Below are 14,255 nucleotides of genomic sequence, written 5' to 3' on the forward strand. Positions count from 1 at the left end.
GCTAGGAAAGCGCTCTGCCACTGAGCTATATAGCCCCAGAGCCTCAACAGAATATTTTTATATTCTGGGCTGGGGTTGTAGCTCAGTGGTAAAACCCTTGCCTGCATGTGTGACACATTGGGTTCAATTCTCAGCTCCACGTATAAATAAGTAAAATAAAGGTCCACTGACAACTAAAAAAATATTCTTTAAAAAAATTTGTTTTAAGGACTATAATGGAAGTTAACTAGCAAATAAGGGAGAGGAATCAGTCCTTCTAAGATGACTGGAAAAAACTTAAGTTCATTCAGTTAACATTTTACTGAGCCCTGTGTCAGAAATTTAGTGCTCCATGAGTGTTGAACACTCTAGTGGGGAAAACAGAATTGGCCACAGATACACAAACTTACCAACATTTTAAGTGTCATGAAGGAATTGGAAAGTGTGTGCTTATGGATAAGGAGACTCTGGAGTTGGGGTATATGGAGCAGTTAGGGAAGGTTTCTCTGAAGAGGTGACTTGAAGAATGAGGTGCTGGTCATAGAAATAGTGTCCCAGGACAAATGACTGTGAAGGCCTGGAAGAGGGCTGTGTGTAGTTGCCTGCAGTGTGTGAGGGTGAGCAGAACAAGGTGGGGTCAAGACAGGAGGTAGGGCCTGGCATTCAGAGCTGAGATGATGATAGTTTGGAACTTAGTTGAAATGCACTGGAGAGTCTGAAGTTTAAACAAAGTAGTAATGTGATTAGATTCATTTTTCTACTTTCACAATTCTGGAGGCATGAGAAAACCACAAAACTGGAGGCAGGAGATGCCATCCAGGTGAGAGGTAATGGTATCTTCCAGATTTATAGACTGGGCTCCACATTTGAGGGAGTAGTAGTTGTGATTGCCAGTTTCTTATTGAGAGTTACCTTAAAGAGGTAAGGTAGTTTAGGGTAAAGCAATCAAGAGGTCCATTTTGGGTACTTCAAGTAGGCAGTTACTGTGCCATTCTGAGTCCCAATGAAGAGGTCTGGGCTTAAGGTATAAATTTAGAAACCTTCAGCTTATCAGAAGTGCCTCAAAGTTGTAAAGTTGAGGTCATTGGAGGAGACAGTGTGGAAAGAGGACCCAGTCTGGGCTCAGGTGAGCTCCAATGTTAAAAGGTTAGGTAGAGAGTTTTTAAAGGCAGAAGAATTTAAAAAGAGATCATATGTTCATAGACTGTTTTAAAAGGCAAGTGGGTTAAGATACCAAACCAGTCTTAGCATAACTTTCCCTAGAAGTTATGAACTTTCCTAATAGTCACTCTTGAAAAGAGTGACCCCAGACGGTTTGAAATTATAATTTTACTTTGTGCCTGATATGTCACATATGCCATCAAGTTACCTGCACTTTTGAAGTGATGTCTTATGTGGACTGAACTACATTCAGTGACCTGCAGGGCTGAGTTGTAACCATGTTCACCTGTTGTTCACTTTCAGATGCATCTTTAGCTTAGTACTTTTCTGCTCAATTTTTAGTCTGCAAAACTCATTGCCTAAAAGAAGGAAACGCATACTGTAATTGCGTAGTTTTGAATTCAGTAGACATTTCAAACAGGATTTCCCTTAAAATCTGTTTTTTTTTTTCTTTTCAGAATTTGTCCACATGAAAAAAATCATATATCTAAAATTCCTTTAATATTTTTCATCATAAATGTTTCAAATCTGCCTCCGCAAGAATTACAAAAATTTCTAGGAATGATAGATGTGTGTGCATGTGCATGTTTGTGCCTCAGGTTGCGTATTTTCTGTAGGGTTGACTTTGCCCTTGCAGTGTTTTCACCCCTTCACCTTCCAGCTCCGGCTCTGCATTGCTTCCAGAGAAGGTCCCCACATTGCCCCGCAGAACTGGCAAGCAGTATGAGAGCAGTGCACTGAGAAGTGGCCAGTGTTTAGAAAGCAGAATGGCTAAAAGGGGAATGTGGACATATGTGGTCTAAGGAAGAAAGCTAGAGCAAATAAATGTTTTTCTCTAGAATTAGCTGAAAGTAACCTCTGAGTTAGATGGGGGTTGTAGGTTTCAGTTTTTATTTTAGTGTTCTTGATTTCTGAGCTGGGTTAAAAAAATAACTTTTATCCTTTTTCTGCAGCTGAAAATAATGATGGTATCCACATAATTTTGAAGTGATGTCTTATGTAGACTGAACTATATCCAGTACCAAATAAAGTCACGCTAAAAGTGTGTGAAGACTGAATCCAAGAAGTCTTGGGATTGGATTTTACCATATGAAATGTTTCATATTGAAAACACAGATGACCTTTCTAATGAGCTGTATGAGAGGCAAATCTCACTGTCACTGCCATAGCCAAGCATCCTCGTGAGAGCGAGCACGTCGGGACAGTGTGCATCCCGCTCTGGAGGCCATGGGGCAGGCATGGCTACCTGCTCTGGCAGAGGCCAGTAGATACAGTTCCCAGAAGCAGCCTTTGCTGGCTTTTTACACTGTATGTGGTTTGGAAATGAATGTAAAACTTAACCATGGGCATTTACCTTTCTGTGCCAGTTTGGTTTTTATTGCCTGAACCTTATGCTGACCTGGGGAGGAGATGGGGGGGGGACAGTGCTATTGTGGAGCCAGAAAGGAATCCATCAGCAGAGAGATGGACTGTGCTGATGTGGTGGTGGTGGTCAGGTAAGAGGCTCGGCACCTCGGGAGAAATCATGTCTAAGGGTTTAGGTCTGAAATGATCATGCCAGACTGGAGAGGATCCAAGCCAGGAAGATGGGCGTGAAGCAAACTGCATTATCAGGAGTACCTTGTTGAGAGGATCAGTGTAAATCCTAATAGGTACAAAGACTTGTGTTTTTGCTTTGTCACAGATTTATTGAAAAACTTTTTTGCCTCTGCTTCCAATTTTAGCATTTTAGTTTCTGGTTTTCATTTTTTGAAGCTTCCTTGCCTTTTAAACCTCGTTTTCTTTCTCATTTCCTTCTTTCTCCACCCCATGCCCTCCTGTCCTTAAGCATTTTTAAAGACCTACCCCAGACATTGGAAATAGTTGATGTAGGTAGGGGGCACAAAGTTTTATTGTTGGTAGCTTCTGACTTGGTGTTAAGGGATCTTTGTTATGAACAAGATGAAATCATTCATGGAAACACTAGATATCATAAATCTAACACTAAAATGTACCAAAAAAAAAATCCCTTTGTCTCTTCTCAGATGTACAATCATGAATAAACATTCTGGTGATTGAGAGGTTTTTAATAACCACACAGTGACTTTTTCTTAAAGTGTGCATCTTTCATAAAGAGTTTGCTAGCATACTCCCCCCCCCAAAGGGAATCCTCTGTTTTCTTCTTTTGCTTCTCCCTTTACTCAGAGCCTTCCCAGAATTCATCAACAAGCATTTTTGAGGCCCGTGGTGTAGCAGATTGAATTTTTAAACCTTTCAATTACAGCTTATGTTTACTAAGCTTTTTTGGCTTGAATGTACCGTTTGATCCTCGTCTTTGTTCAGGTGGAAATAGGAATGATTAATTGTAAGTGTGAAATCTCTCCCAGAAGACAAATGACTTCAGTAGGTCAAAACTTTGGCCTTTGGTTTTATTCATAAAGGGGTTAATTATTTGCTACAAAGAAGCACTGGCTCATTATTTTCATCTTAGGTTTGGAAATATGTTACTCCTATAGGCCACAGGAGGAGAGCTTTCCTTTCTGTCCTTCTCCCTTTGCTTTTGTGACCACGTTTCCTGTACCAGTCACTTGGTTCTGAAAGAAGCAAGTTTCTCAGTTGTTTTATTAGAGTTTTGCTTGTCTATTTAGCATTCCTTTGGGTCTCATGATTTATGGAACAATAAATGTCAATTTAATGCTGTGTGCTATTTTAAATTCATCAGGTTTTAGAAGTGGGGTAAAATACAAGCTCATCAAACTTGAAATTATACTGAGTGGCATTGACCGTTAGTCTGTCCCAGTAAAACAGGTTAAATAAATTATGGCACCAGCAAATTTGCTACTTTGTTTTTTTAATAGTAGGATGTACACATTTCAGTACAATAAATGTTTTCCGATTGTTTTGCAAACGTGTCTCATTTAAAATCTCAAGTTCTTGCTAGTTTCACCTCAAGCAGTAGTCATAGAATCAAAGGTGGGGTCACTGTCCTGCGCATACCCCAGAATAAATGTTGTAAAGAGGCTAGGCTCCTATAGGTTTTTTCATCAAAACTAAGGACAGGTTATTCTAGGAACTGTTCTTTACAGAGGAAGCAAACCCGGTTTTCTCACATGAGGTTCCCCTCTTTTTATAAATGAGGTCATGGGTCATCGAGCATCAAGTCCAACAGCAGTGAGAGGTTGTATCAAGAGATCATGTATGGCAGTCTCTGGTCATTAAAAAAATTTTCCTTCAGTGCTGAGGACAGGGCCTCACACATTCCCAGGTAAGCAGTCCCAGCCCTAAAATTATAAACTAATCATTTCAGCAAGTCTGTTTCATGCTCGTTTGTTCATTTTAATGGCTTCCTGCATCAGTTACGCCCTCCACCCCCAACAGTGGTGCAAATGTATATATAAATAACTGCTATGGCATTCATATAACCAGGGAATACTGGAGTATATCAAAGCAATAAAATACTCAGTACTTTAATGCTTATTCAGTCTTGCTAAGTCACTTTTTGGGGGTAAGTATTCATCTGCCATCTCACTTTGAATGCAGCTGAGGCACTTGTCCCCTTAAAACTGCTTTTATAATTGTCCATAAAAGCATAGAAAACATTTTTTTTCCTCTCCTCACATGAGTTCTTGGAAGTGGTTGCAAGGGTCAGCTGCCATTGACACTTAGGTTCACAGTGAAGGTGGTGATGGGTTCCTAATCTTCAATAAAGATCACAGATGTGGACAGTACAGAGCAAGAATCAGCTACAGCATGTCTTATTTCAGTTAACAGTAAGGAGGTCTGAATTTGGAAAACAGTTTTACTCAGATTTATCTGCCATAAAATAGCAATAAAACCCTCTGAATTAGGCATTGCAATGGTTCATTCATTTTTATACTACGAGTCCAAGAGATGCCAACACTTTACTGATCCAAGTTTTAAGTGTGTAAAATTTTTGAATAGTTCTGGTGTAACCTGATTTCTAAAATTTAAAAATAAACTTAAAAAAAAAGTCACATCCATTCTACATGCATCTATTATTTTTAATTGATTATACTAAAATAACTTAAGCCTTAATTTCTGTTTTTTTAGGATCCCCCATAGTTGGTGAGAAGTGTGGAAGAAATTAGCTTTTTTCCTATACCAAAAATGCATTATGTGCTGTAGCATATACCAGAGCTTGTAATTTCCAACCAGGCAACACAAACTGGTTGCTTTTGTTTAGTTTTTGGTCCCTGGAGGTGGATATGACAGACTGACAAAGGCGAAGACCCGGCTTCACCCAGTTTAGAGTCCTCGTTTCTTTGGTGTCTCATGGAAACCTATTATGCCTTCCACATGAATTTCTACATATAAAACTATTTAGGTATTGTGAATTTGCATTATGGTCACTTTGATAAAATTGCTATTTCATCTTCAAAGTGGAAAGTCCAGCTAATCAAAATGCAATTACTGTGGATTAAAGTAGGCCACTGGCTTAAGGATCAGGTAGAAAATTGACAGGTTATATTTTTCTGCTCAATTTGTGCTAACACTGATGGTCTGTCTGAGGAACGCTGATAAAGCCACGGGTAGGACTTTTGTACCGAGAAAGGTACCCACCTCGTAAGGGATCCAGGTTTCTTATGTGATCTTGGCTGCATTGAGACCACTCTTGCCACATGTTAATGGACACAAAGTCTTGATTTGATTGCATCACAGCAAAATAAAGGTGAAACGCTATCACCAGAGTTACTCCAATCCATACTGAAGGCTTTTACCTGTAAATGCCTTTCCCAGTGGAGAAGCAAGAGATTTGGGTGATGACGGAGTAATCGTGAAGACTGGTCTTCTCTGCAAGAAGAGATGCCTCATCACCCCTCAGGCATGGGCAGCTGGCTGTCAGAGAATAACACAGCACCTGCACAGTCGCTGTCCACTTCCTGCCACTGCTGTTGGTGGGGTGACAGGAGCAAAGTAGGCATGGACTTTGACATGGGGGAGCTGAGCCTGAAAGTAGAAAAAGTGGAGTAGTGTTTACCCTGGTATTTGGGGATTATAACTACTTTTCCTGTAATAGCACAGAAACTGTTCAAGTAGAATTTCTGCTTTAAGCCAGAGCTCATGTGTTACACTCCCATCCCCGACCCCAGAAGACCCCAGCACCTTTTAAAGAAATGGATCACTCATTAAGTGATTATTTCTGCTCAGTTGTAACTAGCCTTAAAGGCAAACTGAGTAAAGGACCATGGACAGGGCTGCTCTGTGGTGAAAAGGCAAACTTTGCTAAACTTAAAATGATATATGTGAATTATATGAAGATGTCAAGACTATGTCCTACCCTTCACTGACAATGATCTAAGTTGCTCTCCTTGGATGGAGAGTGTTTTTTGGTACTGGGGATTGAGTTCACCAGGTGTACTTTTACCACTGAGCTACATCCCCAGTCCTTTTTTGAGACAGGGTCTCATGAAGTTGCCCAGGCTGTCCTCTAGCTTGGGATCCTCTTGTCCCAGCTTCCTGAGTTGCTAGGATTACAGGTATGTCACCATGCCTAGCTGATGGAGGCCTCATGAGGATGCTGATCATACTACACGGAACCTCTACCCTAGACCCACTCAAGTTAAACTTCCAGAGTGGGATCTAAGCAATGGGATTTTGAAAGCAGTTTAAGATGATTTGACACCTGAGTAAACCAGATCAGTCTGTGTAACTGTTGGCTGTGGAGAAAGTGGATATTGATTTTTTTAAAATGATGTTCAGTTTATTAATTGCTGAAATTCACCTCATCACTCTATATCACAGACCATGATATGGTGGTGCCTGTGGAGGATGGGGCTGGGAACCCAGGGCCTTGTATGTGCTAGGTAAGTGCTCTACCACTGAGCCACCTCTCCAGCTCTGGACATTGATTTTTTTTTTTTTTTTTTTTTGGTACTGGGGATCGAACTCAGGGTCTTGTGCTTGCAAGGCAAGCACTCTACCAGCTGAGCTATCTCCCCAGCCCTGGACATTGATTCTTGATGTTTTATTCTGTTGCTCATAAATGAAGTCAGGTGTGACCCGCTCCCCTGCCCCATACCTACCCGCATTCGCTTGATGCCTGCTCGGGTGACCTGCTGGCAGTCGTACAGCTCGAGGCGCTCCAGGCCACGGCAGTTCTCTAGATGTTCCAGAGCCACATCAGTGATGAGAAGACAGTTGTCCAACTCTAGTACCCGCAACCTCTCATGGCCACAGGTGCTGTTGCTCAGGTGCAGGATCCCATCGTCTGTGATGAGCTCACAGTGAGAAAGGCTCTGGAACAGGAAGAAAAGATATGTTCATAAGTCTCTCTTACTCCAAGTCTCAAGGCCTAAGTAAAAGGGAAACGGGCTCATGAAATGTCTCAGAATAACTGAGCTTCATTGTGTCCCCTAAAAAGCATGTGCTGGAAACTTTATCCCCAATGAAACACTGTTGGGAGTAGAGCCTAATGGCAGGAGAGCAGTTTGGATCATAAAGGCTCCACCTGTATGAGTGAACTGATGTAGATAAGAGTATGAAAGGACTTAGGGCTGCAAATTCTCTCCTGCTCCACCTTTGTCCTCTGCCATGAGATGACACAGCAAAAAGGCCTTCACCATTTAAAAAAAAAAAAAAAAAAAAAAAAAGCCCCACCAGCTTCCAGAACTTTGGGAAATAAATTTCAACTCATTCCAAGTGGCGGGGTCAAAGGAAATCTTGGGGTCCTTGGTTCTAGGTTTTCTGCGGTGGTTCTCACTTTTCTGATGGTATGAAAATGGAAGTAATTTTTTTCGAGTAAAATTTCAAATTTTACTTCCTTGAGAACAGTTTAATTGCCCAATTCTCCATTTGAGTGGAGGCAGTGGAATAAATGATTCTAATGTTCTTGTTCATTTAGAAAATTGTGCAAAGAGCCATGACTCAGATGTGTACTAGGCATCTTTGAAGGTTGGGAACAAATAGAACTTGAACAGTGTGATCTGGTTTTACTAGCCTCTTGGGTAATTGGTAAAGGTTGCAGTAAGTTACTCAGATTCATTTACATAGCTTAAAGTATCAATTCTGCAATTCTCCGAAGTTGTCATTTCTGTGTTTCAGGATCCTGACAGTTTTCCCCCATGCATATCAAATTTAATATTCACCCCAACATAAAAATTCTTCAGAAGCAAAAAAATACTGCATTGTTTCTTATTGTTCATTTGTTTCTTCACATACATGAGTTCCAACTCTGCCAGGCTATGTGTATGCAATGGTGAAGTCCAGCTCGGACAGTTGAGAAATGAAATCCACACTTGAACTACTAAACTGAAGCATAAGTGCTAAGAGCATATGACAGTGGGCTTTGATCTAAAAGACTATCAAACTTGATATCTGAAATGCTCAAAAAGATGGCCATTACCACTATAGACCCACTAGAAGGGCTAAAATGAAAAAAATAAAAAATAAATGTTGGTAAGGATGTGGAAGAACTGGAGTTACAAGGGCTATTTGGATATTCTTGACTGAACTGCATGTTAACCAAAAGACATAGAAATACTGGTTATAATAGCCCCAAACCAGAAACCACTCAAATATTCAACAATAGAAAGGATAAGTAAATCACAATAGCCCATTCTAGAAAGCAGTATGAGTGATGTACAGGGACATGCAATTGCAGGGCGTGGTGGCACACACCTTTAACCTGGACTTGAAATACTGAGGAGAGTCAAGTTCAAAGCCAGTCTCAGAAACTCAGTGAAGCCCTAAACCTCTTAAAAGTCTCAAAAAAGGGGCTGGGGATATGGCGCGGTGGTTAAGCACCCCTGGATTCAATCCTTAGTACAAAACAAACTAGATACAGTATGAATGAGTTTCACAAATGTAATACTGAGTGATGAAACCAGACAAGAGTATACATGGCTCTACTGCGTAATTTCATTAATAAAATATAAAAACAGGAAAAACTAATACGTGCTGTTGGAAGTCATCACCCTGGAGAGATCAGTAACTGGAAGAGAGCAAAGTGGGGCTTGGATTGTGGTAATGCTGATCCTTAATCTGGGTGTGTCCAGTTTATGGAATTGTATTAGTCTACACACCAATGATAAGTGTACTTTCCTGAATATTTTATTCAGTAAAAAGTTAAAATTGAAAAAAATAAGCCCCTCTGCCATATTGTGTGGAAAGGTGTGTACAATGGAGAGTAAGTGGGAGGCCACTACATTCTCTGGGGTAAGGAAGTGCCTGGTGGTTTGGACCTGATGAGTCGTGGTGGGAGGATAGGAAGTTCTGCAAAACAGAAAGAGAACCAAGACATTGACACTGAATGTAAGAAAGAGGCAGCCAAGTCCAACCTAGAGGGAAGGGACGCTAGGAGAGACGCTCAGACCTTGACACGGCGAAGATTACTGTGTGTGGTCTGTCTTAACATGCGGTATGTTTCCTTTCTCAAGAATCTTACCACACTACACGATTCTACACAAACCAATATTTGCGTAATCAAAGCTTTGTTTATTTTTTTTTGGTGGTGGGGGGGTAACCAGGGATTGAACTCGGGGGCACCAAACCACTGAGCCACATCCCCAGCCCTATTTTATATTTTATTTAGAGACAGGGTCTCACTGAATTGCTTAGCACCTTGCTGTAGCCGAGGCTGGTCTTGAACTTGCGATCCTCCTGCCTCAGCCTCCTGAGTTGCTGGGATTACAGAAGTGTGCCACCATGCCTGGCCCTTTCATTGGTTTTTGGTTTTTGGAACTGACTTATGGATAAAGTCAGAAGACTTCATTTTAGTTTTTCAGGAGGCTGCTTAAAATAGGTAAATCAAAAAACAGGATTTTGACTACTTATAAAAAAATGCAACTAGAAAAAAATGTGTATATATATACTTTTTTCACAGTTTGGAGAATGAAGACAACTGAGGTAATGTATGGATACTAACCTCTTCATTGCTTTAATACAGAGAAGTTGAGGAATCAAGAAGTTAACATTAGCATCTAGGACCATGGAGACACTCTTACAGTAACTGAAAAAACATGTACTGGCATATGCAAATATTCATATAAATTTCAAAAACTTGTCTAAGAACAATCAAAGAAGTCGTTACCTAAATCCAAAGGAAAATATGCTGCCAACATTGTTCACAGAGCAAATACGCTGCTTATTTTACAAAATTTAAGCAACCAAGTCAAAACCATTTACTTTTGGGCCACCACTGTGTGTGTATTATCTCATTTATTTCTCAGGCTAACTGTTCAGAGTATTATTCCCATTTTACAGATAAAAACACTGTAGCTCAAAGAAGTTGAGACTTGCCAATTACAGCCAGCTCAGGATAGTCTTAATTTTAGCCCTACTGTCTCATCCCTGGCAAATGACAGAGAGGTTAGGCTGTTCTGTTTGTTAATGGGAGCTGTCAGACTGAAGGAAGGAAGACAAAAAATTTACTGTTGCTAGGCGTGATCTCCCAACAGGCTAGTCAGGAGTGCCATACTCGGGAAGTAAGCAGCCTATGCTAGGTCCCTGTGTCAGGTGGCTCGGGGGGCAGGGACAGAAGATGCAAAGCGGGATGTGAAAATGCCCTTACATGCCCTCTGCAGGCATTTCTGCTCCCGTGGATGTGGTGTGGGTGTGTAAAAGAATCTCTACATTGCACAGAATTTTTCTAGAACACAGAAGTTGACCACAGAGATTATCCCTGTGGAAGGAACAACATAACGAGGGTTTTACAATGGGAGTGGGATTTTCCTCTTACATTTTTGGCACTTATTTTTTTTTCTTTTGAATTTTTGATTGTTTTTCTGTATTAGTTGATATGAGCATGCAATTTTTGTTCTTTAGCATGTTAATATGGTGGATTATATGGATTCGTTTTCAAATATTGAACTACACTTGTGTCCCTGAAATAAACTCTGCTGGTCATATGTATAATTATTTTTAACCTATTGAGTTCTACTTGCTAATATTTTGTGAGTTCTATTTGCTAATATTTTGTTAGGGTCATTTGCTTCTATATTCATGAAGGATACCAGACTAGTTTTAGTTTCTGGTACTGTGTGTGGTTTTGGTATCAGGTATTATGGACCTTATAAAATGAGTTGTGAAATGTTTTCCCTTTTTTTTTCTAAGAGAGTGTATAGAACTGGTGTTAATTCCTTATGTTTGGTAGAATTTGCTAGTGAAACAATCTGGAGCTGAACACTTCCTTTTTGAGTGTTTTAAAATCAAATTTTGATTTCTTCAGTAGTTACAGGGCTATTAAAATTATTTTACATTGAATGAATTGTGAATGTCCATTTCATGTACACTGTCAAATTTATACAGCTGATAATAGAACAGATTGAGCATCCCTAACCTGAAATCTGAAATGTTCCAAATTCTGCAACATTGTGAGCATCAACATGAGGCCATAAATGGAAAATTCCATATCTGACCTCATGTGAGACAGGTCACAGTAAAAAATGCAAGTGCATTTAAAATTTTAACAGGGATATATATTAAACAAAATGAATTTTCTGTTTAGATTTGAGCCCTATCCCCAGGATACTTCCTTATTTACATACGTTCAGATATTCCAAGATTTGAAATAAAAATGTGAAATCCAAAATACTTCTGGTCCCAAGCATCTCTGATATGGGCTACTTTGCCCACATTCCCTTAATTTCCTTTGGATGTCTGGTGATACATATTTTTTTGTTGTGGTTGTTCTATTTTTAGTTGTAGGTGGACACAATACCTTTTTTCTTATGTGGTGCTGTGGATTGAACCCGGTGCCTCACACATGCTAGGCTAGCGCTCTACCACTGAGCTACAGCCCCAGCCCCCACATTCCATTTTGATGTCAGTCACCGTGTCTTCTCTGTCAGTCTTGCTAGAGGCTGTTTTTCTTTCAAATGAAAAACGAGTTTTCTGTTTCTCTTTTTTCAAGTTCACTGAATCCTGTTATCATCTTTATTATATCCTTCCTGTTTTGGTGTTTTTTTCTTTCTTTCTTGAGAGTGAAATCTTCACTTATTGAGACTTCTTATTTTTCAATTCAATTTTTAATTTATTTCCTTATTCTTTATAGTTATATATAATATTGGAGTTCACATTTGATATAATTATATAAGCAAGGAACATAATTTGTTCCAATATCCCCTTTAATATTTTTTTAGTTGTTGATGGCCTTTGTTTTATTCATTTATTTACATGTGGTGCTGAGAATTGAACCCAGTGCCTCACACACGAGGCAACCGCTTTACCACTGAGTCACAACCCCAGGCCCGAATATCCTCTTTTTTCAATATAAGCATTTAGTGCCATAAATTTCCCTTAGCACGGCTTTAGCTGTATATCACAAAATTTAATGTGTTGTATTTTCATGTTCATTTAGTTAAATTTATTTTTAAAAAATTTCTCTTCCTAGGGATTGTTTAGAAATGTTATGTTTAGTTTCCAAATGTTCAGAAATCTTCCTGTTATCATCTTTAGCATTTTCAAGTATTCAGTTCAGTTTTGTTAAGTATATTCAAATGATTATGCAGTGGATCTCAGAACCTTTTCATCTTGCAAAATGGAAACTCTATACCATTAAACAAATCTTGAATTTCTTCCCTCCAAGCTCCTGGCAACCACCATTTCACTTTGTTTCTATGAATTTGACTAGATACCTCATGTAAGTAGAAGCATATATGTGAAAAAAGATACTTGTTATTTTGTGACTGGCTTATTTCACTTAGCGTAATGGCCTCATCCTTCATGCATGTTGAAGCACATATCAGAATTTTATTTCCTTAAGTCCAAATATTTCATATATACGTATACACCACGTTTTGTTTATCCATTGATGGACCCTGGAGCTGCTTCCACTTCTTGGCTACTGTGGAATAATGCTGTTATGAACATGGGGGTAAGATTTCTCTTCGAGATCCTGCTTTTAGGGCTGGGTTGTGGCTCAGTAGTAGCATGCTCGCCTAGCATGCGTGAGGCCCTGGGTTTGATCCTCAGCACCACATAAAAATAAAATAAAGGTATTGTGTTTACCTACAACAACAACAACAAAAGTCCTACTTTTAAATCTTCAGCTTATATACCCAGAAGTAGGACTGCTGGATCATATAATTCTATTTTTGACCCTTTTGAGGACACACCATACTGTTTTTGACAGTGGCTGCTCCAGGCAACATTCCCATCAACAGTGGACGAAGGCTACAAATCCTCCACATCCTTCCTTTCTTTTTAAAGAGCTTCCTTTGCCATTATATTAGGGTAGATCTGGCAACAAATTAGTTTTCCTTCATCTGAGGTATTTTGATTTCCCCTTTTCTGAAGGATATTTTCACTGGATATAGGATTTGGGTTGAGAATTCTTTCAGCCCTTGAAAAATAAAAATGCTGTGCCGCTTCTCTGTATACGGTATTTCTCCCTCTTTCAGGATTTTCCTTGGGCTGGGAGTGCAGCTCGGTGGTAGGACATTTGTCCAGTATGCACAAGGCCCTGGGTTCAATCCCCGAAACCACCAAAAAAGGTTCTCATTTTAGTTTTCTGAAGTCTGATTGTGATGACTCAATTTGATTTTTTTGGGGTTTTTCCCACTTGGTGTTTGACCAGCTTATTGAATCTGCAGGTAAGTGTCTTTTGCCCAAGCTGGGCAATTTTCAGCCATGATTTCAGCTCCACTGTCTCCCCGCTCCCCCTTTCTGGAACTGTGACATGAATGTTGTACCTTTGTTACACAGCTCCATCATTCCCGGAGGCAACGCTTTTTTTTCTCTGGTCTATTTTCTATTACTCGGGTTGAGTAATTTCTATTGTTTTATCTTCAAGTTCGTGGATTATTTCGTCTTCTCCTTTTGCTTGAAGGCCATCCATTCAGTTTGATTGTTACGTTTCAGTTTTAAAATAGTTATCTACTTCTCTTTTATATTTTCTACTTCTTTGCCAACACTAATTTTGCATTTCTTTCGAGTGTGTTCATTTGCTAGATAAAGCATTTTTAGGATGGCTGTTTTAAAAAATTCTTGTCTTATAATTCTGAGGTTTGCATCATCTTGGTGTTGGTCCCTATTGTCTTTTCTCATAAAAGTTCAGATTTTTCTCATTGTTGGTATTATGAGTGTTTTCTGTTGTGTGCAGTATCTTGATTATTATGAGACTGTTTGGTGTAGTGCCAGGGACTGAATAAGGCCTTGAGCTTGGTAGGCCTGTGGTC

General features: G+C 39.6%; 2 protein-coding genes across 6 annotated transcripts in view; one reads left to right on the plus strand and one right to left on the minus strand.

Moving 5' to 3' along the window:
* The window catches only part of Ubp1 (upstream binding protein 1), a 48,984-nt gene extending 44,957 nt beyond the window's left edge, over positions 1-4,027 (plus strand). Inside the window, 1 exon segment of the mRNA XM_053743314.1 lies at positions 2,094-4,027. Coding sequence (XP_053599289.1) covers positions 2,094-2,131 — 38 coding nt within the window. The 3' untranslated portion in view covers positions 2,132-4,027.
* Positions 2,559-14,255, minus strand: part of Fbxl2 (F-box and leucine rich repeat protein 2) — a 96,989-nt gene continuing 85,292 nt past the window's right edge. For all 5 annotated transcript variants that reach the window (XM_047531775.1, XM_047531776.1, XM_047531778.1 and 2 more), the window contains 2 exons: positions 7,164-7,376; positions 2,559-6,087 (listed from right to left, as the gene is read on the minus strand). In XM_047531775.1, coding sequence (XP_047387731.1) covers positions 5,980-6,087; positions 7,164-7,376 — 321 coding nt within the window. In that variant the 3' untranslated portion in view covers positions 2,559-5,979. The remainder of the gene's footprint in view (positions 6,088-7,163; positions 7,377-14,255) is intronic.

The sequence above is a fragment of the Sciurus carolinensis genome, chromosome 17 (assembly GCF_902686445.1).
Source record: "Sciurus carolinensis chromosome 17, mSciCar1.2, whole genome shotgun sequence".
NCBI lineage: Eukaryota > Metazoa > Chordata > Mammalia > Rodentia > Sciuridae > Sciurus > Sciurus carolinensis.